This window comes from Chlorocebus sabaeus, chromosome 18 (genome assembly GCF_047675955.1).
Source record: "Chlorocebus sabaeus isolate Y175 chromosome 18, mChlSab1.0.hap1, whole genome shotgun sequence".
In the NCBI taxonomy this organism is placed as follows: Eukaryota; Metazoa; Chordata; class Mammalia; order Primates; family Cercopithecidae; genus Chlorocebus; species Chlorocebus sabaeus.
Window position 1 is genome coordinate 58,572,566 of NC_132921.1, and position 22,713 is coordinate 58,595,278.

The window sequence follows — 22,713 nt, forward strand, 5'->3', positions numbered from 1 at the left end:
CCGGCTAATTTTTGTGTTTTTAGTAGAGATGGGGTTTCATCATGTTGGCCAGGCTGGTCTCGAACTCCTCACCTAAGGTGATTCACCCACCTTGGCCTCCCAAAGTGCTAGGATTACAGGCATAAGCCACTGCACCCAGCCAATATTATAATTTTTTAACACTTTAACAGAGTTTTAAACATGAGTCAGATCATGTTACTCTTACTTAAAACCTTCAGTGGCTTTTCATCCAATTTAGAATAAAACTCAAACTCCTTATGCTGGCTTACAAAAGTCTGGCCTACAAACCCCTTGTGTGATGTGGCTTCTGTGTGCCTCTCTTACTTTCTCTTGCCTGCTGAATTGTTCCTACCTCAGAGCCTTTGCGTCAGCTGTTCCCTCTGGTAGAATGTCCTTCCCTGTATTTTCACAAGGCTGGATCCTTTTCAACGTAGACATCCCTTCCTCAAAGAGGCCTTCCCTGATCAACCCCTCATTTTCCAATCTAAAGTGGTATCCCAGTCACTCTGTCAAATCATTTATTTAAAAAGTCTGGGCGTACCGTGGTTCATTGTCTGCTGTGTCTTTTAAAATTAATTTATCATCTGTCTTTCCTGGCCTTCTATGCTTTCCTATCCCCCCAGTATTTTTTCTGTTATGTTCACTGCTGAATCCTCAGTGCCTAAAATAGTAATCGGTACATAACAGACCCTCATTAGAAGATATTCATACAAAAAAACTGCCAACACATACCAGGTGTTTGATATTTATAAAAATAGTATTATTTTAAACCACCCCCACCCCCCTTTTTGTTTTTAGAGACAGAGTCTCACTCTGTCACCCAGTCTGGAGTGCAGTGGTAGCTGGGACTGTAGGCACATGCCACCATGCCTGGCTAATTACATTTTTTTCTTTTTTTTGTAGAGATAAGGTCTCACTATGTTACCCAGGCTGGTCTTAAGCTTCTGGCCTCAAGCCATACTTCCATCTTAGACTCTCAGAGTGCTGGGATTACAGGTGTGAGCCACTGCGCCTGGCCTAAAAAGTTATCTGATAGAATATATCACCTTACTGCATAAACAGTTCCAGAGTTCTCACTGATATGTTGTTTTGAAAGGACTGTTCTAATTTTCATAGGTAGCTTTCGTTTCTCTGATAATAAGCTATTTGAGGCTAGAAGATGGTTTGATTTATTTGTGGGTTTTTTTCTTTTTCTTTTTCTTTTTTTTTTTTTTTTTTTTACCTTTTGTCCTTCATTTAATGTCCTGCTCACTTCAGTACTCAATAAATAACTTTGATAAGACAAATTCCGTTTTTGTTGTTGTTTGGCAGAACGTGGAATGTGCATGTGTAAGGTTGGAAAAATTAACATTGATAGCTTGCTGGCTTTATTCTCCATTGTCACCTTTTTCTTTTGTCCTAAATTGTGGACCATCACACCCTCAGCTTGTGAGCCATCTCTGCTACCCGTTATGCAGCATGGCGGCTGAAGTGTAGCTGGGGTCGGCTAGAGTGGACCCCAGATTTGTGATTAGTTATGTATCTTGAGATGAGGGGAAATCCTGAATTATGCAGGTAGACCTACATAATTACAAGGCTCCTGATAGGAGGGAGGCCTATATGTAGAGAGAGAACAGAATGCTGGAAGCAGAGGTTGGAGTAATGTGCTTTGGAGATGGAAGAGACCCCATGGCAAGGCATGTAGTTGGCCGATAGAAGTGGAAAAGGCAGGGAAATGTTTCCCTTGGAGCCTCCAGAAGGAATGCAGCTCTGTCCACGTGTTGATTTCTGCCCAGTGAAATGGATTTCAGACTTCTGATCTCTGAAACTGTAAAATAATAAATGTGTATTGTTTAAGCCACGAATTTGTGAGTTCATGATAATTTGTTGTGAAGTTAATCTGATTTCCTGACTTAATAGCGACCAAAAGGGAGGTCAGCAACCTCTCTCTGGTAGGTAATTTTTGGGGAAAAGAAAAAGATATAGGCAATAGAAAATGAGGGAATATTAGATGCTGGAGTTACAGCATTGACGGTTATAGTACATTTAAGCTGTTGATGGCGTTTTTCTTTGTATTTTACACAGATCAGAAACCTCTTGACCTTGCCCAGGGTGCTGAAATGAAACACATTCTTGTTAATAAGGTACAGAGTAATGAATTAAATTTATCTAATAATTTTTAGAAAAATCTTTTGAATGTGTGAAATATGTAGATGCATTTTTCATGAAAACATGTTTCTGACAGGTCATCTACAAAGCATTGAAACGATATGAGGGCCCTCTCTGGAAGGTAGGTTGGGGTGATTTTTTAATTATATAACTGTAAAGAATAATTCTCAGGTGCTCTATTTCTGTTTAAAACTTTTTAAAAATCATTTCTGAAATATATGTGATTTAATCACTTTTGGATCTTATAATGTAAGCCACTTATTTTTTATTTTTATTTTTATTTTTTGAGATAGAGTCTTGCTCTGTCGCCCAGGCTAGAATGCAGTGGTGTACTCACTGCAACCTCCGCTCCCTGGATTCAAGTGGTTCTCCTGCCTCAGCCTCCCAAGTAGCTGGGATTATAGGTGCCCACCACCACGTCCGGTTAATTTTTGTATTTTTAGTAGAGACAAGCATTCACTATCTTGGCCAGGCTGGTCTTGAACTCCTGACCTCGTGATCCACCTGCCTCGGCCTCCCAAAGTGCTGGGATTACAGGTGTGAGCCACTGCACCCAGCAAACCACTTTTATACTATTGGATTTCAAGAGGCTTCCACTGGTTGTAGCAGTTACTTTTCTGTGTGTTGATGGTCACTTTTAGGTGTTTTTTTGGTTTTGATGAGTCGCTTTTAGGTGACTAAGTTCTTATGAAAAGGAGTGGGGGGAAAATACATTTTTTTTTCTTACTAGATCAAAGAATTACAGTATTATTTTTGTTATGAACATCAAACCATGGCAGACTTAGAAGAAAATTGATATTTGAATTATCACGTGGTACATATATAAAATTCTTCTGGTCCTAATACTTGCTACATTTTAGAGAATCCTGTTTTCTAGAATTAACCATGGAAGAGCACATAATTTCTTTTGCATTTGCACGCAATCCCTTTATCTATTTATGCATCTGCATGCTTGTATTGTATAAGATAAATTTAGGATAATTTTCTTTTTTAGACATTCATTCATGACTTTGAGGAAATTGTCTTTGAAGCCCACAGCTGGTATATTTTCTGTAAATAATCCCTGAACAGTTTTGCCAGAACCATAAAGTGTAATCATCATTGATCTTATCAGTATGGCATTTCTGCTGTTCCTGTCACCCTGTAGTGGTATGTTTTCATTACTGCACTTAGTACCTAAGTTCATGTTTGAGCATTTTTTTTAAATGTTTAGTACTACTGTCTAAAGACTCAAATATGACTATCATCACTTAATTACTTTTTATCAGTCAACTATTTGAATCTACATGTGTCAGCTTGGGAAATCTTTGTTATTTTTCCGTTAGAGTTCAAGATTTTTTGGCTGGAGATTATTCTGGGTAGTGTTGGAGCATGGAGTCCTTTCGTGGTATAGGAAACAGTAAGTATTATGATCTTTACACTTAACAAATTTCACTGTATAAATTTTGAAATATGAATATTTTTCACTTCTCTCTTTTCCTTTTGTCTTAATAATTTCATCTTTATTTTGAAGGCCCGATGCCGTTCATAATATTTATCGCCAGGGATGCAAACACCTGACTCAAGCAGTATGCACGGTAGGATGAAACATGGATCATTTGCTCCTCTGTGACATCAGTTCTTCAAGCAATTGACCCAAATCATTTATACAGCCTTGTAAAATCTTGGGGTTCCGTGGAATGCTGTAGAAAGCACTTGTATATATTTTTATTTGAGAACAGGTAACGTCGTGGCCTCTCCATTTTGAACAAAATTTTAAAATACAGTCAACTTTTATCTATCTCCATGTATTATGGAATGAAAGATGGATTGTCTAAAAATATTTGTCAGATTTACCCAGGCTTGTTTGATTATGAAATATCCTAGTACATGCACTTGAAAAGAATGTGTATTTTGCTATTATTGTTGGTTGTAGGGTCCTATCAATATTAATTCAGTCATGGTGGTTGACAGCGTTCAGATCTTTTGTGTCTTGGTTTTTGACTAGTGGTTGTATCAATTGCTGAAAGAGAGATGTGAAAGTGTCCAACTATGCTTGTGGAATGTTGCATTTCCTTCTCTGTTATTGATAGCATATTTATGATTGTTGTCTTCTCGATTAATTGATCCTTTTATTGTTTTGTGGCCCTCTTTATCTCTTGTAATACATTTTGTTTTAAAATTTATTTTGTCCGATATGAACGTAACTACTTTGGCCTTCTTATGTTTACTGTTCACATGGTGTCTTTTTCCTATCAATTTACTTTCAGCCTATATGTATCTTTATATTTATTTTCTGTCTCTTCGAGATAGCATATGTTTTAGTTCCTATTACCCATTCTGGCAATTTTTGCCTTTTAATTGGATTTTTCTTTTGTGAATGTCTTCTACTTTCATGCTTCTTCACATGTAAGGTAATTCTGGGTTTTGTTTTGTTTTGTTCCTGTTTTTGTGTTTTTGAGATGGAGTCTCACTCTCTCACCCAGGCTAGAGGGCAGTGGCACAATCTCAGCTCACTGCAACCTCCACCTCCCAGGTTCAAGCGATTCTCTGCCTCAGCCTCCTGAGTAGCTGGGATTATAGGTGAACGCTACCATACCTGGCTAATTTTTGCATTTTTTGGTAGAGATGGGGTTTTGCCATATTGGCTAGGCTGGTCTGGAACTCCTGACCTCAAGCAATCCTCCTCCCTCGGCCTCCCAAATTGCTGGGATTATAGGCGTGAGACACCACACCCAGCCTGAAATCAGGTAATTTTGGATGGTACTCTTAATATTATGAATGTTGAGTTCTGGAGATTTTGGATTCTGTCGTTTCTCTCTGTCAAGTATTGTCCGTTGTAGCAAGTCCTTTTCTTGGCTTGGTTTGGATCATGAACTGTGTGTCTTGGGCAGTGGCTCTGGACTCAGTTCAGATAGGTCGTGTTTATATGAGCTGCTTCTATGTGTGTGTGGCTCATGAGTCAGAGATGTGAGTAGTAGACAGAATCTGGGGACCCCCTCTCTGTCTCTTTCCCTTGGGGGATTCCCCTGTTCTCTTTAGTGCTTATGGATTCTCAGGTTTGCTTTACTAATGTCCAGAGACAGGGGTTTCCACATGTGCCCTTGCTGCTGTCCTGTCACCATGGGGACTGTGCTTAGTCCCAGGTGCAAAACCTGAGGTGTGGGAACTTACTTCCACAGCTCCTTGACCCCTTTCCTCCAGAGAGCGTGACTCCCTGTCAGAGTCTGTCAGCTTTTGTTCAGGTCCAGGTTCCTCCATGTGGTTGCCTTTTCTTTTGTATCCAGGTTTTAGAGTTGTTTTCCGCATGATAAAGGTGTTGTTGCTACACCTTTACACCAACTACAGAGGTGGGGGGCCTCTGATAGGGTCTTGAAGAAATCTACCTTTTTCCGTTCTTAACCCATTTATGTCTGGTGTTCCATTATTGGAATGTTAAGCTTGTGGGAGTTATTTATATCCTACTGCTCAAGGTCATCACCAAGGTCTGATTTTTCACAAAACATTTTGTAACCTCTGACATAAATGACTTAAAATCCTTTTCATGCCAAATTTTTATTTTAAAACCCATAATTATTTCTGATTCTTCTTACTCTCTCCCTTTTCTCCTTCTTTATCAACCTTATCTACTGCTGATTATTTTATATTCAGCTCAAACAAAAAGGTAATAAAAAATGGGAACTGTGGTAGCTAAATGATTTTATAACCCAAGTGCATATTAAGTTATACTTAAGAAAGGATAAAAATGACATACCTGATGAACCAGAGTATTTATGCTGAGTAACTAAGAAGTTGAGAGCCAGACCCGATATAGGTAAACTACAGTGCATTTGATACTCCCACTGTAATCTGTTTTTTTCTGATTTTTGTCTATCAATATTTAAGTGTTCAACTGGGTATCCTTAAGTCATGTGAGTACTTTAAATTTTATGTATAGATAATTTTAGGGTCCTCTTTTTTTTTTTTTTTTTTTTTTTTTTTTGAGACGGAGTCTCGCTGTGTCCCCCAGGCTGGAGTGCAGTGGCGCAATTAGCCGGGTCCTCTTTTATGTGAATGAATGTTGTCTTACTGACTTCTTTATATCCAAGGTAAAATCCACCGATAGCTGCCTCTTCTTTATTAAATGCTTTGATGACACCATTCATGGCTTCCGGGTTCCTAAGAATAGCCTTCAACAGTCAAGAGAGGTAATCTTATGGATTCATGTATCTTTCCTAAAACGTACAGAACATTTAAAGACACGGAGAATATAACATAGGTTCAATGGTAACATCCAAAATCTTGTCAATTGTATTTTTTAAATTTTTATTTATTTGTTTTTTTGAGACAGAGTCTCACTCTGTAGCCCAAGCTGGAGTGCAGTGGTGCAATCTCAGCTCACTGCAACCCCTGCCTCCCAGGTTCAAGCGATTCTCATGCCTCAGCCTCCCGAGTAGCTGGGACTACAGGCGCATGCCAACATGCCTGGCTAATTTTTTTTGTATTTTAGCAGAGACAGGATTTTACCACATTGCCCAGGGTAGTCTCAAACTCCTGACTCAGGTGATCCGCCCACCTTGGCCTCCCAAAGTGCTGGGATTACAGGCGTGAGCCACTGTGCCTGGCCTGATTGTACTTTTTAAATGAAGCTTTTAAAATTTAGTATGTGAATTAGTTATTTATCAAAATGTACCTGCAGGTATTTTCTGTTCGTAATTTCTTTTTCAATTTTAATTCTCTGAATGTAAGGGGCATCCTTTTAATGTAAATGACAGGTCTACGCCTTAACTTATAGGTGAGGAAACTAAGGATTTAAGATTGAAGTGATTTCCTAAGGCCAGGCAGCTTGTGAGTGACAGAACCTGTACTACAAGCCACGTGTTCTGATACTCATTACAGTGCAGACTCAGCCTTCCTATGTGATAAATTAAACAACAGCAGCAAGCTAGAAAATTGGGATTTACTTGACCAATACTTATGGTACAGTCACTTAATGGAGTATCCCCATTCTTTTCTTCCTTTCTTTCTTTCTTTCTCCTTCTTTCTTTCTTTCTTTCTTTCTTTCTTTCTTTCTTTCTTTCTTTCTTTCTTTCTTTCTTTCTTTCTTCTCTCTCTCTCTCTTTCTTTCCTTCTTTCCTTCTTTCTTTTTTTTTTTTTTTTGGAGACAGAGTCGCTCTGTCACCCAGGCCGGAGTGCAGTGGTGGGATCTCGGCTCACTGCAAGCTCTGCCTCCTGGGTTCATGCCATTCTCCTGCCTTAGCTTCCTGAGTCGCTGGGACTACAGGCACCCGCCACCACGCCTGGCAAATTTTTTGTATTTTTAGTAGAGACGGAGTTTCACCATGTTAGCCAGGATAGTCTCGATCTCCTGACCTCATGATCCATCCTCCTCAGCCTCCCAAAGTGCTGGGATTACAGGCGTGAACCACAGTGCCCAGTCACGAGAACCTATAATTTTAAATGACAAAGTTTTCTCTCATTATTTAATTTCTGTAATGTGTTTTAATATTAACATTCATGAATATGTAAACTTATAGATGATTTTTTTAAAATACTAGGAAAAGCTTTTATCCAGACATATCACGAACAAGAGACCCACATTGCTGTTTCATTATTGGTTGCTTCGCTTTCCTTTTTGAGGCCATAATATTTATTTCACTAGGTAAATTTTATGCTTATCATATCATTGTAATATTATCTCTTTGGAATAAAAATACTTTTCACTCTCGTTTAAAACCTTGCATGATTTCAGGACTGGCTGGAAGCAATAGAAGAACATTCTGCTTACAGCACTCACTACTGTTCCCAGGACCAGCTGACTGATGAGGAGGAGGAAGATATGGTTTCTGCCGTAGACTTGAAGAAATCCTTAGAGGTAAATAGGAAAATGTAACTTGACCTTTATAGCTATCTATGTCATACAGGTTTTATTAAGAACTTTTTTTTTTTAAGATGTAAGGTTTTGAAATTATGATTTCTAACAATAGAAATAGTATTGTTCTTTGCTGACTTACGTTGTGTTGGTAGTTTATGTCTATCATGGTAATACTGTCAAATGCCTTTGTACATATGCTCTGATGAGATGGACCTGTGCCTTAAAGGCACTGTACTTTTTTAGGTGAAACTTTTTGCATTGCTGTTAACAGACTGTCATTCTGTTTGAAAATTGCTGCCAGGACGGGGAGCATGCATAGCTTGACTTGCTGCCCTTTATGACTTCACTGCAGATTTCAGAGTTTAAATAATGCAACCATAGTGATACCTTTCCTGGTTGGTAGGTTTCCTTTAAAACCACTTGTAATCTGTAGCTTGGTTGCTGAGAGATAAGGTAAGGCATCAATAACGAATGGAGAAGTCATCTGAAGTGACACCAGTGCCTTATCCCCAAAGGATTATCAGCATAGGTAATCGAAATGAAATAGGTGTTTTGAGGGGTCATCAATTTTCTGGCTGCACCTTTTATTTACAACTTGTATCTAAAAGAATGGGAATTGAGTTTGGAAAAATTAGAACTATGGAGTGATGATGAGTTTCAGTCTGAATAATTATGTCAGGATATATGAATTTGCCTACTAAATTTAATTTATTTTTTGTCTTTATAAATTAAATGAGTTGGTGGCCAGATTTGAATATTTCTAGTTCAACAATTTTAATGAAGTTAAATTCCCTAATACCTAAGGAGTTTTATCAACTTAAGGACCTATACATTTAAATGTAAAAAGTATTTTGACTCTTTCAATCCCTAATCTTAATTTATGATGGAACGTTAAAGAACTTGAACTCTCCCATGTTTGTCGAAGACATTCCCCGGAATTGCTGACAACTCTTTTACCATACTACCTCTGGTTTAAAGCCTAGTGTGTATGCGAGAACCATAAACAAAATTTTCAGATCAGTGGACTTTGCAAAAGTAACATCTACTACAGCATTTAAATAACATTAAAACTGGGAAAATATGGAAGATTTAATATATATGGCCAAAATTACATTAAAGAAGTACAAAAGTAAATAAAGATGGTAAATATGTTAACTTTGAGTTGGTATTCCCTCATTGAAAAGAAATCCTTCCCTATTTACCTATCCTCAATAAGAGGTAAATGATAAAACCTGGAAGGATTTACAAAGCATACTAATAGCTTTCCTAGGATTATGATAATTTTAAAAGTTTTTAAATGGAAGTTACAGGTAAAATAAAGACATGCTAATTTACATACCATTAAAAATATTTATTCTTTAGCATAATTTTCAAATTTTCAGGTCATCAGCCTCGACTATATCTGTCAGTTTATTCCTTATTTTAATGTTTTGTTCACATGTTAACTTTAAAACCATGAAGGTTTTGCCTTTTAGATTTTATTGCACCTAAAGTCACTGAGAGTTTGAGCACTATAGTATTAAGCACGTTTAGCTTTTGCATGCTCCTCTCCAACAGAGTTTGAATGCTAATTCTGTAAATCTTTTTTTTTCTTTTCTTTTCTTTTTTTTTTTTTGAGACAGAGTCTTGCTCTGTTGCACAGGCTGAAGTGCAGTGGTGTGATCATGGCTCACTGCAACTTCTACCTCGCGGGTTCAAGTGATCCTCTTGCCTCAGCCTCCCGAGTATCTGGGATTACAGGCCCACAACACCACGCCCAGCTAATTTTTGTAATTTTAGTAGAGATGGGGTTTCACCATGTAGGCCAGGCTGGTCTCAAGCTCCTGACCTCAAGTGATCCTCCCACTTCGGCCTCCCAAAGTGCTCGGATTACAGGCATGAGCCACCACGCCTGGCCAATTCTGTGAATCTTGATTCTGTCTTAACATCTGGAGACTGGTTCAAAATAGGTAAAATCTGAAATGTGCTTTGAAGTGTGTTGAATTATAGCTTGTTAGTAGACTGGCTCCAGGATGCCCTTCATTCTTGAGTTCTTAAGTTCCAGTGAAATTCAGGGCCAATTTATGGAAAGGTCTATTCTTGGTACCTATGGACGTTCTAAGGGGAATTAGGAATTCCAGGACTGATATACTCTAAAATCATCTGAATTAACAACAAAACTGATTTTATTTCCTTAACATGCTTTTGGATTAGTACACAGACCTATAAGAAATTAGGGAAAGGCTGAGGTGGGAGGATCACTTGTGCCCAAGGGTTTGAGTTCAGCCTGGGCAATATAGTGAGTCCCTGTCTCTTAGAAAGAAAGAGTGAGTCAGTTTTTCAGTACAAACATTTTTCGGTAAACATTGTCTTATACAATATGATTGTACAAGACAAATCCTAGAATTATTGACCTCATGGTTGTTGCTGTAATAGCAACTTGAAAATATTTCAGAAATAAAAATTGGAAATTAATCAAGCACAGTATTGGTATACAACTGCACTGTCCAATATGATAGCTATTAAATATCCTGTGGCTATTTACACATGTGGCTATTTACATTTAAATTAATTAAAATTTAAAAATTCAGTTATTCAGCTGGGCGCAGAGGCTCATGCCTGTAATCCCAGCACTTTGGGAGGCTGAGGTGAGTGGATCACTTGAGGTCAGGAGTTTGAGACCAGCCTGGCTAACATGGTGAAACTCCCTCTCTACTAAAAATACAAAAATTAGTCAGGCATGGTGGTGGGCACCTGTATTCCCAGCTACTCAGGAGGCTGAGGCAAGAAAATCGCTTAAACCCAATGGGGCGGGGCACACAGGTTGCAGTGAGCTGAGATTGTGCCGCTGCACTCCAGTCTGGGCGAAAGAGGGAGACAACTAAAAAAAAAATTCACTTATTCTTTTTAACTATATTTAACTACATATCAGCCACATTTCAAGTGCTCAGTAGCCACATGTGGCTACCACAACGGACAGCGAAGATATGGAATATTTCCAGCATCATAGAAAGTTCTACTGGACAGCGCTGGGATAGGCTTTTAGATGCTCTGGGTGGTACCAGCAAAGTGGGGGTTTTATTTGTTGAAGATGTCTTGATTCTGTAGGATCTGAACTGCTTCTGTGTTACAAGAAGTGATGAGCAGGCCAGGCATGGTGTCTCACGTCTGTAATCCCAGTACTTTGGGAGGCTGAGGTGGGTGGATTGCTTGAGCCCAGGAGTTCGAGACTATCCTGGGCAACATGGTGAATCCTCATCTTAAAAACAATTTTTTTTTTTTTTTAAATTTTGAGGCTGAGGCTGCAGCAAGCTGTGGTCACACCACTGAACTCCAGTCTGGGCAACATGGCAAAACCCCGTCTCTACTAAAAATACAAAAATTAGCTGGACGTGGTGGCCCATGCCTGTAGTCCCAGCTACTTGGGAGGCTGAGGTGGGAGGATCACCTTAGCCCAGGAGGTGGAGGTTGCAGTGAGCCAAGATCACACCACTGTACTCCAGCGTGGGTGACAGAGTGAGACCCAGTCTCAAAAACAACAACAACAACAACAAAAGCAGCAGATGATGCTCGAGTTTAATCGAATGAGAAAATAATATAAGGCTTTTCTGATTTAAGAATAAATGATTCCCAAGGCGGGCAGATAACATGAGGCCAGGAGTTCAAGACAAGCCTAGCCAACATGGCGAAACCCTGCATCTAAAAATACAAAAATTAGGCAGGCATGGTGGTGCACGTCTGTAATCCCAACTACTCAAGGGGCTGAGGCACGAGAATCGCTTGAACCTGCGAGGCGGAGGTTGCGGTGAGCTGAGATCGCACCACTGCACTCCAGCCTGGGCGATAGGACCATAGAGCCAGACTCTCTCAAAAACAACAAGAAGAAAAGAGTAACTGATTCCCAACTAAAATAAATGTGCAGAAAGTTGCATGTACATCAATGTGGAGCTAATAAAGATTGGTACATCCATGCAAGAATGAGGCAGATGTATATATACTGATATATTTAAGATATACAGTTAAGTGAAAAGGACAAGGCATAAAATGATATATCAAATATGATACTACTTGGGAGAAAAAACAGGGATGTACACATATATATTTGTGAAGACTTAGATCATTCAGGAAAGATGAGAAATTAGCACTTGTTGCTGCAGCTGAGAAAGGTGCAAAATAAGATTGTCAGGTGTGTGAAGGGGAATTACTTTTCTCTATATATCCTTTCATTTTTTTGTTTTTTTATTTTTACTTTACGTAAATACATATTGCAAAGTGAAACACTAAGAAAGTTAGACAGCAGGGGCATAATAATCGCCAGATGTCAGAAAGAATAAATGTGCTTTTGGGTTGACTTAGGAAAGATAGAGTATGGGTTGTTTTTTTTTCTTTTTGAGACAGGGTCTCACTTTGTCATCCAGGCTGGAGTGCAGTGGTGTGATCACAGCTCACTGCAGAATTGACCACCTGGGCTCAAGTGATCCTCCTGCCTCAGCGTCTTAAGTAGCTGGGACTATAGGCATGTGCCACCAAGCCTGGGTAATTGTTGTTGTTGTTTCTTTGTAGAGATTAGGTCTCGTTATGTTGCAAGGGAGGTCTCGAAATGCTGGGCTCAACTGATTCTTTCGCCTCAGCCTCCCAAAGTGCTGGGATTACATGAGTGAGCCACCAAACCTGGCCAGAGTATGGGGCTATCTTTGAAGTGGATTTGGCTGGAGTTAGCAAGACTGAAAGATAAGTGCTAGGACACCACTACTTGTAATAGTGGCCATTTTCTGCAAAGAAGAAAGTGATTAGAGTTCTGCAATCTATTATTTTTAAAGTTTGAATTATTATTGAAATATAATGTTTGCAGAAAAAAGGAATTCACTTTATGTCTTCAACTTGATGTATTCTGACAAACGTATATTGTCTGTGTAACCACCACTCCTATCAAGATAGAGAATATTTTCATTATGTCAAAATGTTGTTCCCTTGCTGCTCTTCCCAGATAATACCCTCCACTTCCATCTCTGGCAACCACTGACCTAATGACCCTGATATAGTGACCATGGCATTACAAGCATGGTCAGTTTTCCTGTTCTAGAATTTCGTGTAAATGGAATCATACAGTATGTGCTCTTAGGTGTCTTTTTTCACCGTAATGTTGTGTGTATTAGTAGTTTCTTCGTTTTTATTGCTGAGTAGGTGGCAATCTGCTTCTGTGCTTAATTGACCAAATGTGGATTTTCTGCAGCAAATAACCTGGAATTAATTACTTCTCTCCTAGCCTATGCATTCCTCTCTAGCTATTCACCCCCTTGATACGCATTTTTGAGCTGCCTTATAGGTTAGGGATCATAAGGTAATTTAACATCAGCTTAACTCACAAAACCAACAGCTAAAATTTTGGTTTCTAAGCAGGAGACCTGTGTTGTAAATGTGGCACAGGTGCTCACCTGGGGTAACTTCTGATCCCCTAGGCCCCTGTACCAATGGGTTTAATCCTTGTTCTTGTGTGCTTTCTCCAGATAACTTGGGCAAAGTTAAAATACTGTTAAACTTTAGGTATTATAACATGGCTCATAGTGAGATTCCATTTATGTAGAATAAATAAATAGAAATTAAAACTTAAAAAGAGTCCCTGTATTAGTTCGTTCTCATGCTACAAATAAAGACATACCCGAGACTGGGTAATTTATAAAGGAAAGAGGTTTAACTGATTCACAGTTCCACATGACTGGAGAGACCTCACAATCTGGGCAGAAGGCGAAGGGGGAGCAAAGGCATGTCTTACACGGCAGGAGGCAAGAGAGCTTTTACAGGGGAACTCCCCTTTATAAAACCATCAGATCCTATGAGACTTATTCACTATCATAAGAATAGCACAGGAAAAGCCCACGCCTATGATTCAATTACCTCTCACCAGGTTCCTCCCACAAAATGTGGGGATTATTGGAGCTACAATTCAAGGTGAGATTTGGGTGCAAACACAGCTAAATCATATCAGTTCCTGACATAATGTCAATGGCATAGAAGTCAAGAATGAGAAACCATGTTGGACTCTGCAAAATATTAATAAGAATTAACTTTCATAAATTGATTTTTAGTTTTTCAAAATATAACTAGTAGCAACTAAGCAAATGGGAGACCATATTATGTTTTATTATATTAATAACCTCTGTTCTTTTTAGTATCAGTTAAAAAGCACTAAGTTGTTTAGAACAGAAGACATACTTTGTACCCAACTTAAAACAGTATGTGTAGATTGAATCTTCTCCAGCTGACCTGTTATGTACCCTTTAAAACAAGTAAATCATCGATCAAGGAAACTTTTTAGTAACTGTTAGATAAAAATATGATTCAAGGGAAGATAAATGTGATTCATGTATTTGAAGATGATGCTACAGAAGGTGTTTCCTGCCTTTAATTATAACTTCAGGACAGATTCATAGTCTGCAATTGAAGCCATTGCTTACTTTTATGCCTCTAGCTTACTTTCATCATAGAAAGGAGAGGATAAAACAGTATCATTGACTTGCACATAAGCATATTATTAAATATGTATAGAGCAAGAATGATGATTTTCTATTAATAAATCATGAGTGATGCATTTGGTTGCAGTGCATGTTTCGGTGCCTCTAGATAAACTTTTTCCCTGCCCCTCAACCTGTAATCACAGACTGTGTCTGGAAAAATTATCAGGCATATATGGTGTTTTAAATTGCATGGTGTAGGTATTCTCCCCGCTCTCCCCACCAAGTGAATTATACATAGGTATTGTTAGAGCCCTCAAAACAAAGGAGAGTAATACAAATTTTGAAGAGAACATTGCCTGTCACTAATGTGATAACATGAATAATTCTATTGTGGTTGAGTTGAGCTTTGTAAGCACTAAAAAATTTATAAGGTGAAATAGGAGAAAAGAGTATTTACTATTTACCTATGCCACCCTGACATACTGATCTATAGAACGTTTGATTTTGGGGGTGCAAAATGTTTTGTGATGGATTACTGAGATTAGGAGTGTAAAGTAGGGAAGTTTCATAAGGCTAAAGATACTACTCTACCTAAAAGAATGTGATTTTACTGTTTATAAGGTCAAGATTCTCAGAATAAATATTTTCTATTTTGATAACCAAGCACATTTACAAGGATAATTTTCTTGCTTATTCTTCCCACCTCTTTAAAGGGAAATGGTATATAAAACTACCTTCAAAATGACATTTTTAATATAATACATGGATTTGACTCATCTTTCATTTTGGATTTCTAAATCTGCGCTAAGATGGGATGCAACTTTCATCATGAAATTCTGTATTTATGGTTTTTTTTTTTTTTTTTTTTGCCTTTAGGGATCTAAAAATGTAGAACTTTCAAATTACAAGGAAGAATGCTTTCTATAATTGACATTACCTTATTTTCAGAAGCTTTGACACACTAAGAAAATGTCCTTTTTGGTCTGATGATGTGGGGGCTGTATGCACTTAGATTGCTGAACGAGAATCAGTTTGTGGTTTCCAAATGTTAGGACCATCTGGATTTTTTGTTTTTTTGAACAAAACAGTTTTTAAAATACATTTTTAAGAAATGCATTTTATAATTTCTTGATGAATTTCATCAGGCCTATTAAAAGTGTTAATAAATCAGAGAATTTTAATTCCTCAGATATACATGGCATAATGAGATAGTAACTGATGCAATTGTATGGTATCTACACAACAGATGCTGAATGTATTTAAAACTTAAAAATATTTATTTTTACTTTATACTTGATTAACTAAATGTTATATTCAGTTTACAAGGAAATTTTCTCTCACCTTTTTTTTCTCTGTAAGACATATGTCTCTTTTATGGTGTATCAATCTATGTACTGAAAGTTTTGGTAGAAACATTAAAGCATAAGTAATGTAAAAATCTTTTATTAGTTTGTTTTAATTTTGTCTTCTCTTTTTTTGCAGAAAGCACAGTCATGCCAACAGCGACTAGATAGGGAAATTTCCAACTTTCTCAAAATGATTAAGGAGTGTGACATGGCTAAAGGTAAACAAACAAGCACTATCCCTAAAATCACTCTTTAACACACAGGTATTGAGCCGTTGTAGTTTTGTTTGACTTCATTTTTAAGTAGTTTTTGGTTTTGAATTCAGAGTTATATTTGATAAAACTATTTTGAAATTCTAAAAGGGCATTTTAAAGTTTCTACTCACAGAGGATGCCTGCTTTAGAGATTAATGTTTTTATTCTTTTTTAAAAAAATTAATTTAAAGTTAATGTTTTTGGCCTGTAAATTAATTTTGGCTACAGAATGAGAATTCAGCTTATGAATCCCAGAAGACTTGGGTTTTGGAGTCAGAATGTCTAAAGCTTGAGGCCGGGCATGGTGGTTCATGCCTGTAATCCCAGCACTTTGTGAGGCCAAGGCACGTGGATCACGTGAGGTCAGGAGTTCGAGACCGGCCTGGCCAACATTGTGAAACCCTGTCTCTACTAAAAATATAAAAATTAGCCACACGTGGTGGCATGTGCTTGTAACCCTAGCTACTCAGGAGGCTGAGGCAGGAGAATCGCTTGAACCTAGGAGACGGAGGTTGCAGTGAACCGAGATTGTGCCGGCGCACCCTAGCCTGGGCGACAGAGCAAGACTCTCTCTCTTTCTCTCTCTCTCTCTCTCTCTCTCTCTCTCTCTCTCTCTCACACACACACACACACACACACACACACACACACACACACAGAATGTCTTAGGCTTGAATCCTTACACTTCCACTTACTGACTGTTACTTTGAACAATACTTTTAACTCTTGCGAGTTTCACTGCCCTCATCCCTAAAATAAATAAGTTGATTGTTTTCAGGCCTTGGCCTTTTATGATTCTACAAATGTATATATGATCTTGTCTAGCTAATTATTAATCTTCCTTTCAGTAATAACTTTTTACATCTTCATTCTCTATTATGAGTTATCAGGAGTTGACTATAAATAGCCTACAAGGCCAGGCACAGTGGCTCACACCTGTAATCCTAGCACTTTGGGAGGCCAAGGTGGGTGGATCACGTGAGGTCAGGAGTTCAAGACCAGCCTGGCCAACATGGTGAAACCCTGTTTCTGCTAAAGATACAAAAATTAGCTGGGCATGGTGACACATGCCTATAACCATCTACTCGAGAGGCTGAGGCAGGAGAATTGCTTGAACCTGGAAGGCTGATATTGCAGTGACCTGAGGTCATGCCACTGCACTCCAGCCTGGGCGACAGAGGGAGACTGTGTCTCAAAAAAAAGAAAAAACAAAAGCCTACAAATCAAACTTAAGCATTGAGAAAAAGGTGCCTATTCTTGTGTAAATTAAAAAATTATGTTTTCTCAAACTCTTAACAGATGCTTAGACTTCAGCCATGACGCATATATAAATGACTTCACTAAAGTATAAATGATGTAGTTATTTGTGAGTTTATGATTAACTTTTTTTTTTTTTCCCCGAGATGGAGTCTTGCTCTGCCTCCCAGGCTGGAGTGCAGTGGCATGATCTCGGCTCACTGCAAGCCCTGCCTCCTGGGTTCACGCCATTCTCTTGCCTCAGCCTCCCAAGTAGCTGGGACTACAGGCGCCCGCCACCACACCTGGCTAATTTTTTTGTATTTTTAGTAGAGACGGGGTTTCACTGTGTTAGCCAGGATGGTCTCGATCTCCTGACCTCGTGATCCGCCCGCCTCGGCCTCCCAAAGAGCTGGGATTACAGGCATGAGCCACCATGCCCGGCCATGATTAACTATTTTAATCACATGTTAGTTTCCTTTAGTCGATTCCAAGATTCAGTTTCTATATTTCCAGGGAGTGTGAGGAAATGTTAGAGTAAATGGACCATAAGTATTCTGTATCTGTCCAAGTGTACCTATGGCATCCCTTTACTTCAGTTGAACAAACATATATTTTTATCAGCAGTGATAGCTTTGGGAAGGACAGTGGTTAGGTTATTTTGATTATTAGTTGCAGGCTGGAATATTATATTACTTAGCACTGTTCATTCTCAGTGGCCTATGCCCCTATGCCTGCCTGGGGCTTGTCATGAGCCGCTCCCTCTTCAGGAAGGCTTTTCTTCAAAAGGTGCCTGCACACGGAGACTTTTCCTGGCCTCCTGCGCTGGTTTGCTTCTCCTGGTTCGCTCTGTCCTGCTCTGTGTACTGCAGCCTCAGCCCTGGGGCTTCTTGGCCCTCGGACTTGTGATTGGATTCAGCAAATTGGAGGCTCTGTCCAGATTGTTTCAGGGCTTTATCTTCATTCCCTCCAGTCGGACTGTGGTTCCGCAGTGCTGCCGGGTTCCTCTACCTGGCCACTGTCCTGTTCTAGACTCCAGCTCTTGCTGGGCTTAGCAATACTATCCTCTCCCCCTGTGCCAGGGTGTTAACTGTGTCCCGCATGGCAGTCTCTATTACTTCAACCCTCCTCACCTTTGTGAGCAATCTCTTTTTCAAAGTCTTCTCAGTTAACGTTGTTCTTTCTTCTTCTTCTTTTTTTTTTTTTTTTTTTTTTTGAGACAGGTGTCTCTCTCTGTTGCCCAGGCTGAAAGCAGTGGTGAGTCTTGGCTCACTGCAACCTCCGCCCCCCAGATTCAAGCGATTCTCCTGCCTCAGCCTACTGAGTAGCTGGAATCACAGGTGCCCGCCACCATGCCTGCTAACTTTTATATTTTTAGTAGAGACAGAGTTTCACCATGTTGGGCAGGCTGGCCTCGAACTCTTGACCTCAAGTGATCCACCCGCTTCAGCCTTCCAAAGCACTGGGATTACAAGCGTGAGCCACTGTGCCTGGACCTCAGTTACCTTTGAGCAGGCCAGCTATTCCCTGCTGAGACCCTTAGCTGATACCTCATCCTCTGAAGTTCACCTCCCCTCAGCACTTGTTACCCCTCTACCTTGCCGTAGTTTCTCTTTGTTACTTATCAGACTTCCTGTGAGCGTGTGTAGTTGATTGCCTGCCTTTCCCACCAGGGTATAAACTTTAGGGCAGGGATTTTTACCTGTTTGCTGATTATCTGTGGTACCTCAACAAAACTTGGCGTGTGATGGGGGTCTCTCTCTCCTCTCTGTCTCTCGCCGTCTCTCTTTCTCTGTGTGTGTGTGTGATGAATGAGTGAATGAAATCAATGTCCTACTTATCTAGCTTACATTTATACCTTAGATCTCTCAAACTCAGGGAGAAACAAATAATACATTTCTGTCAAGTTAGTAAATTTGAAGATTGTACAAGTCAAAGAGACCTTTCAGAGACATGAAATAGGGAACAAACCATCAAAACTGTGGCATATTTTGCATTCTTTTGCCAAGAGGGATTCCACATAATTGTGGAATGCCACTGATTTTTATATCCTACTCCTCTCCCCTGAATTCTACTATTTTTTTTTTTTTCTGAGGCAAATCTTTGAGTAATTATTTCAATGGGGGTCTGTGAGTAGAAGAATTTCTACCCTATCTAAATCTTTATTTCACCCTCACTGGGTTATAGTTATCTTCCACTAGCATTTTGAAGATGCGATTGCAACTTCTTCTGACTTCTGATATTTTCTTTTTTCTTTTTGAGACAGAGTTTCGCTGTTGCCCAGGCTGGAGTGCAGTGGTGCGATCTCGGCTCACTGCGACCTCTGCCTCCTGGGTTCAAGCGATTCTCCTGCCTCAGCCTCCTGAGTAGCTGGGATTACAGGTGTGCCCGCCACCACGCCCGGCTAATTTTTAAATTTTTGGTCTTTTTACGTAGAGACGGGGTTTTACCATGTTGGCCAGGCTGGTCTCCTGACCTCAGATGATCCACCCGCCTCAGTCTCCCACAGTGCTGGGATTAGAGGTAATCCCTCTGGGTTTGTTTGTTTTTTTTTTCCTCTCCCCTCTTGTTACTGCAAAGATTTTCACTTTGTTTTTGGTATTCTGCAGTTTTATTCTGTCTCTGGTTTTGGATTTTGTTGTTCTGTAGCTTGTTTGAAACTCTGTTGTTTAATTCAAGGACTCATTTGTTATCTTTAAGTTAGAAAAGTTTTTAGCTATTATGTCTTCCAATTTTACTTCATCATTCTTTATATTCTCTCCTGCCAGAACTCTTAATAGACATATGTTGGGCCTTCTCATTCTATCCTCCTACCTCATTTCTCATTCCATTTCTTTCTGTTGCATTCTGAGTACTTTTCTCAGATCTATTTTCTAGCTTTAGTTTCTTTCTCAATTTAGTCTGTTTTTCTGTTTAATCTTTTGACTTTCTACTTTCTAATCTTAGTGACTGTATTTTATAATTCTAGAAATTTTAGGCGGTGGTTTTAAAAAGTTGTTATTTCTCCCCATAGCGACATGTTCTTTTACATTACATGCATTTCTAATTTTATTTCTAATAACTTCAGACATATTAATTTAAAGCCTTTTTTCAGAACGTTTTTATACGTGAAGTTGTTGCACAGCTAAGTCTTTTGTTTCTTCTGCTGAATGTCCATCACAATGGGTCATCACAAGATGGGCTTTATGGAGAGCTCATCTTCAGTGGAGCTTGTGGTTTGTTTGTTTGTTTGTTTTATTTTGTTTTGTTTTTGTTTTTCCTGCTTCTTGGGTTTGGAGGTGTCCATATAGAGTAGTTTTGTGTGTGTTGCTGTTGAGGCTGTAAAGGTTTCTCTGCTTCTGGGCTACTAGTTTTAAATTTGGATTTCATATCTAGGTATGCTACAAGCTAAGGGCTTCAGTTTCTCAGGTTTCTCACCCAGAGCTCAGGCAAGAAAGTGTCCTTCTTCCCTGCATCCCTGAGCACAAGGGCAGTTTTCTACTCCCACTGTCACTAGGGGTCTGCCCCCTTACCAGGCCTTACCCACTTGATTTGGGAGGCCAAAGCCAAATACCTTCCATTCAGGTAGCTGTAAAGCCTCATCTATTGTTGTTGTTGTTGTTGTTGTGGCTTTTTGTTTGTTTGTTGTTTTTTGGAGACAGAGTATCACTCTGTTGTCCAGGCTGGAGTGCAGTGGCGTGATCTCGGCTCACTGCAACCTCTGCCTCCCGGGTTCAAGCGATTCTCCTGTCTCAGCCTCCCAAGTAGCTGGGACTACAGGCACACACCGCCACACCTACTAAAAAAAAAAAAAAAATACTTTTGTATTTTTAGTAGAGACGGGGTTTTACCATGTCACCCAGGCTGGTTTTGAACTCCTGAGCTCAGGCAATCCATCTGCCTCGTCCTCCCAAAGTGCTGGGATTAACAGGAGTGAGCCACTGTGCCCGGCCGGGCTCATCTGTTAATCCTCTGGGTGTATGTTCTGTCTGACACCCACCTCTATGCTTGACCTTACTACCAGGCATCACTTGTTAGGCCTGTTGCATCAGCCTTGCCTTGTGTTTGTTTCTTTCTTTCTAGCATATCTGGGGATTTTATTCTTTCAAACTCTGCACTATGTTATTTTACTGATTTATTCGGTGTCTTTATGGATTGTGATTGGAGAGATGGTCCCATCAGCCTAGTCTGCCAGGTACCACCAGTATCCCATGCTCTTTCTAATATAAAACATGTCAATACTCTACAATTTATATTATCTAGTATAAAGCAAACACATATATCCTTTTTTGGTACATTGTACTGTGTAGTTGATGTATAGACAGTCCCTAACTTACAATAGTTCAACTTACAATTTTTCAACTTTACAATAGCGTGAAAGTGACATTTTCAGTTTATGGTGGGTTTATTGGGATATAACAATATTGTAAGTTGGGGAGCATCTGTATTAACTTATTTGTGCCTAATAACAGCCCTATGCAGTATATACAACTATTCTTTCCATTTAACAGATAAGTTAACTGAAGCACAGGGAGCTTATATAACTTGCTTAAGGTCACAGAGCTTATAAAAATCAGAGTTAGCATTTGGCCCTGGGCAGCCTGGCTCTAGAGTATGTTCTTAACCAATAAACAGGTTGGCATGGTGGCTCATCGCTGTAATCCCAGCACTTTGGGAAGCTGACGTGGCGGATCACCTGCGGTCAGGAGTTTGAGACCAGCCTGCTCAACATGGCGAAACCCCATCTCCACTAAAAAATACAAAAATTAGCCAAATGTGGTGGCGTGTGCCTGTAATCCCAGCTACTCGATCCTGAGGCAGGAGAATCGCTTAAACCCAGGAGGCAGGGGTGTTACAGTGAGCCAAGATCATGCCATTGCATTGCAGCCTGGGTGACAGAGACAAACTCCATCTCAAAAAAAAAAAAAAAAAAAAACAGGAAAAAACAATAAACAGTCTGGAATGAATATCAAGAATTCAGTGTTGACCCCTGAACATTTGATCTAGGAACAAGAGAAGATTTGCAGATTTATAACCAGATCTACAATGTAAGGTAGAATTTGTTGAGGACAATTACATTAGCTTGGCTGTTGTAGTTCAGGCAGTGTTTAAATCTTCATTGTCTTCTATTCAGAAGTTCAAGGGTAGAGTGGGATTGATGTAGAGCAGGAGTTTCCATTCCACAACAAAGAAATCTCCGTTTTTTGCTGTTGTTTTTTCCCTTCTCTTTTCTTGTCCTTGTTCTTTCAGTTCTTCATTACCAAAAATACATCATCAATTCACTCAATTTCCCAAGACCAAACTTTAGAGTCATTGTACTTCCTCTTTCTCCAAATATATTTTGTTGATTAGTTCTCCCATTCAAGTACTAACCAGGCTTGACCCTGCTTAGCTTCCAAGATTAGCTGAAATTGGGTGTGTTCAGGCTATAGATAGTCCTGTCTCTTCATATCACTCTACTTTGTTTCTCTTCCTATGGCCCC

The 22,713-nt window shown here is 39.4% G+C and overlaps 1 protein-coding gene across 2 annotated transcripts in view; it reads left to right on the forward strand.

The window, feature by feature from the left end:
* OSBPL1A (oxysterol binding protein like 1A) overlaps positions 1-22,713 on the forward strand; it is a 228,913-nt gene that overhangs the window by 73,450 nt on the left and 132,750 nt on the right. For both annotated transcript variants that reach the window (XM_007974412.3, XM_037982433.2), the window contains 7 exons: positions 2,065-2,123; positions 2,225-2,269; positions 3,474-3,547; positions 3,662-3,725; positions 6,216-6,314; positions 7,859-7,981; positions 15,898-15,979. In XM_007974412.3, coding sequence (XP_007972603.3) covers positions 2,065-2,123; positions 2,225-2,269; positions 3,474-3,547; positions 3,662-3,725; positions 6,216-6,314; positions 7,859-7,981; positions 15,898-15,979 — 546 coding nt within the window. The remainder of the gene's footprint in view (positions 1-2,064; positions 2,124-2,224; positions 2,270-3,473; positions 3,548-3,661; positions 3,726-6,215; positions 6,315-7,858; positions 7,982-15,897; positions 15,980-22,713) is intronic.